General features: G+C 57.5%; 1 protein-coding gene across 1 annotated transcript; it reads right to left on the bottom strand.

Moving 5' to 3' along the window:
• Positions 1 to 6: 6 nt before the first annotated feature.
• Positions 7 to 940, bottom strand: CRH (corticotropin releasing hormone). Its single transcript, XM_010149112.1, has one exon. It carries the CDS (start codon positions 919 to 921, stop codon positions 412 to 414), a length of 510 nt encoding a protein of 169 aa, XP_010147414.1. The 5' UTR covers positions 922 to 940; the 3' UTR covers positions 7 to 411.
• Between the last annotated feature and the right edge of the window lie 14 nt (positions 941 to 954).

Below are 954 nucleotides of genomic sequence, written 5' to 3'. Positions count from 1 at the left end.
AGATGTTTTATTGTGAAAATGTTTACAGGGAAAAAGTGGAATTCAAAGTAGCTGACAGAGATTCCCCCCTCCCACCTCCCTGCCCCCAGCAGAAAAGTTATCTGTCTTCTCGGCACCACGTCTGCCGGTGCTCACACATCCCTACGTCGCGATGGCACTAGAATAACCGGGAAACGGAGAAATAAATAAAGGTAGGGGGGAGGTTACGAACGACACTCGTGTTTCTGCACTTGGTACACGGTTTGTGCATGCTAGTCAAGGGAGAGAGGCTGTTCGGAGTACACCCTTCTAGGTTTAAAGCTATATAAAAATAAAGAGATGACATCAGAGCAGCACTATGGTACATCGGACGGTGTAATTACTTCTTGTGCTCACCGCGGAATCTCTTTGGCAAGGCGGGGAGGGGCCGTTTCACTTCCCGATTATCTCCATCAGTTTCCTGTTGCTGTGAGCTTGCTGCGCTAACTGCTCGGCTCGGGCCATCTCCAAGACTTCTCGCAGGAGGTGGAAAGTCAGATCCAGAGAAATGGGGGGCTCCTCGGATCGCTTCTCCCTCTCCACGGCCTCCCCCTCGGCTTCGCCCTCCTCGGAGCTCCCCAGCGAGCGCTCGGGCAGCTGTTGCACCGCCGCCCGGAAAAAGTTGCTGGCGGAGGCTTCGGGATGCAGGTGGCTGGTGCCGCTGGAAGAGGCGGAGAGAGCGCCGACGGGTCTCTTGTTGAGGTTGCCCAGGCGCAGGAAATACTCCTCTCCCATGCGGAGCAGGACGGGCAGAGTTTGCTGCTGCTGCTGCTGCTGGAAGAAATCTGGCTGGTGCAGAGCCCCGTGGGCGGCGACCGGCGCCTTGCTGAGCGCTCTGCACTCCTGGCAGGGCAGGAGGGTGACCAGCAGGATTCCCGTGGAGACCAGCAGCGGGATCTTCATGGTCGGGGCCCAAATCTGCGGGGGCAAACGGGG

The sequence above is a fragment of the Eurypyga helias genome, unplaced genomic scaffold (assembly GCF_000690775.1).
Source record: "Eurypyga helias isolate BGI_N326 unplaced genomic scaffold, ASM69077v1 Scaffold40223, whole genome shotgun sequence".
Lineage (NCBI taxonomy): Eukaryota > Metazoa > Chordata > Aves > Eurypygiformes > Eurypygidae > Eurypyga > Eurypyga helias.
This window is presented reverse-complemented; position numbering and strand designations above follow the sequence as displayed.

What these genes read in the sequence shown, in the direction of transcription:
- CRH (XM_010149112.1), bottom strand. Translation starts at nt 921, where the DNA reads ATGAAGATCCCGCTGCTGGTCTCCACGGGAATCCTGCTGGTCACCCTC.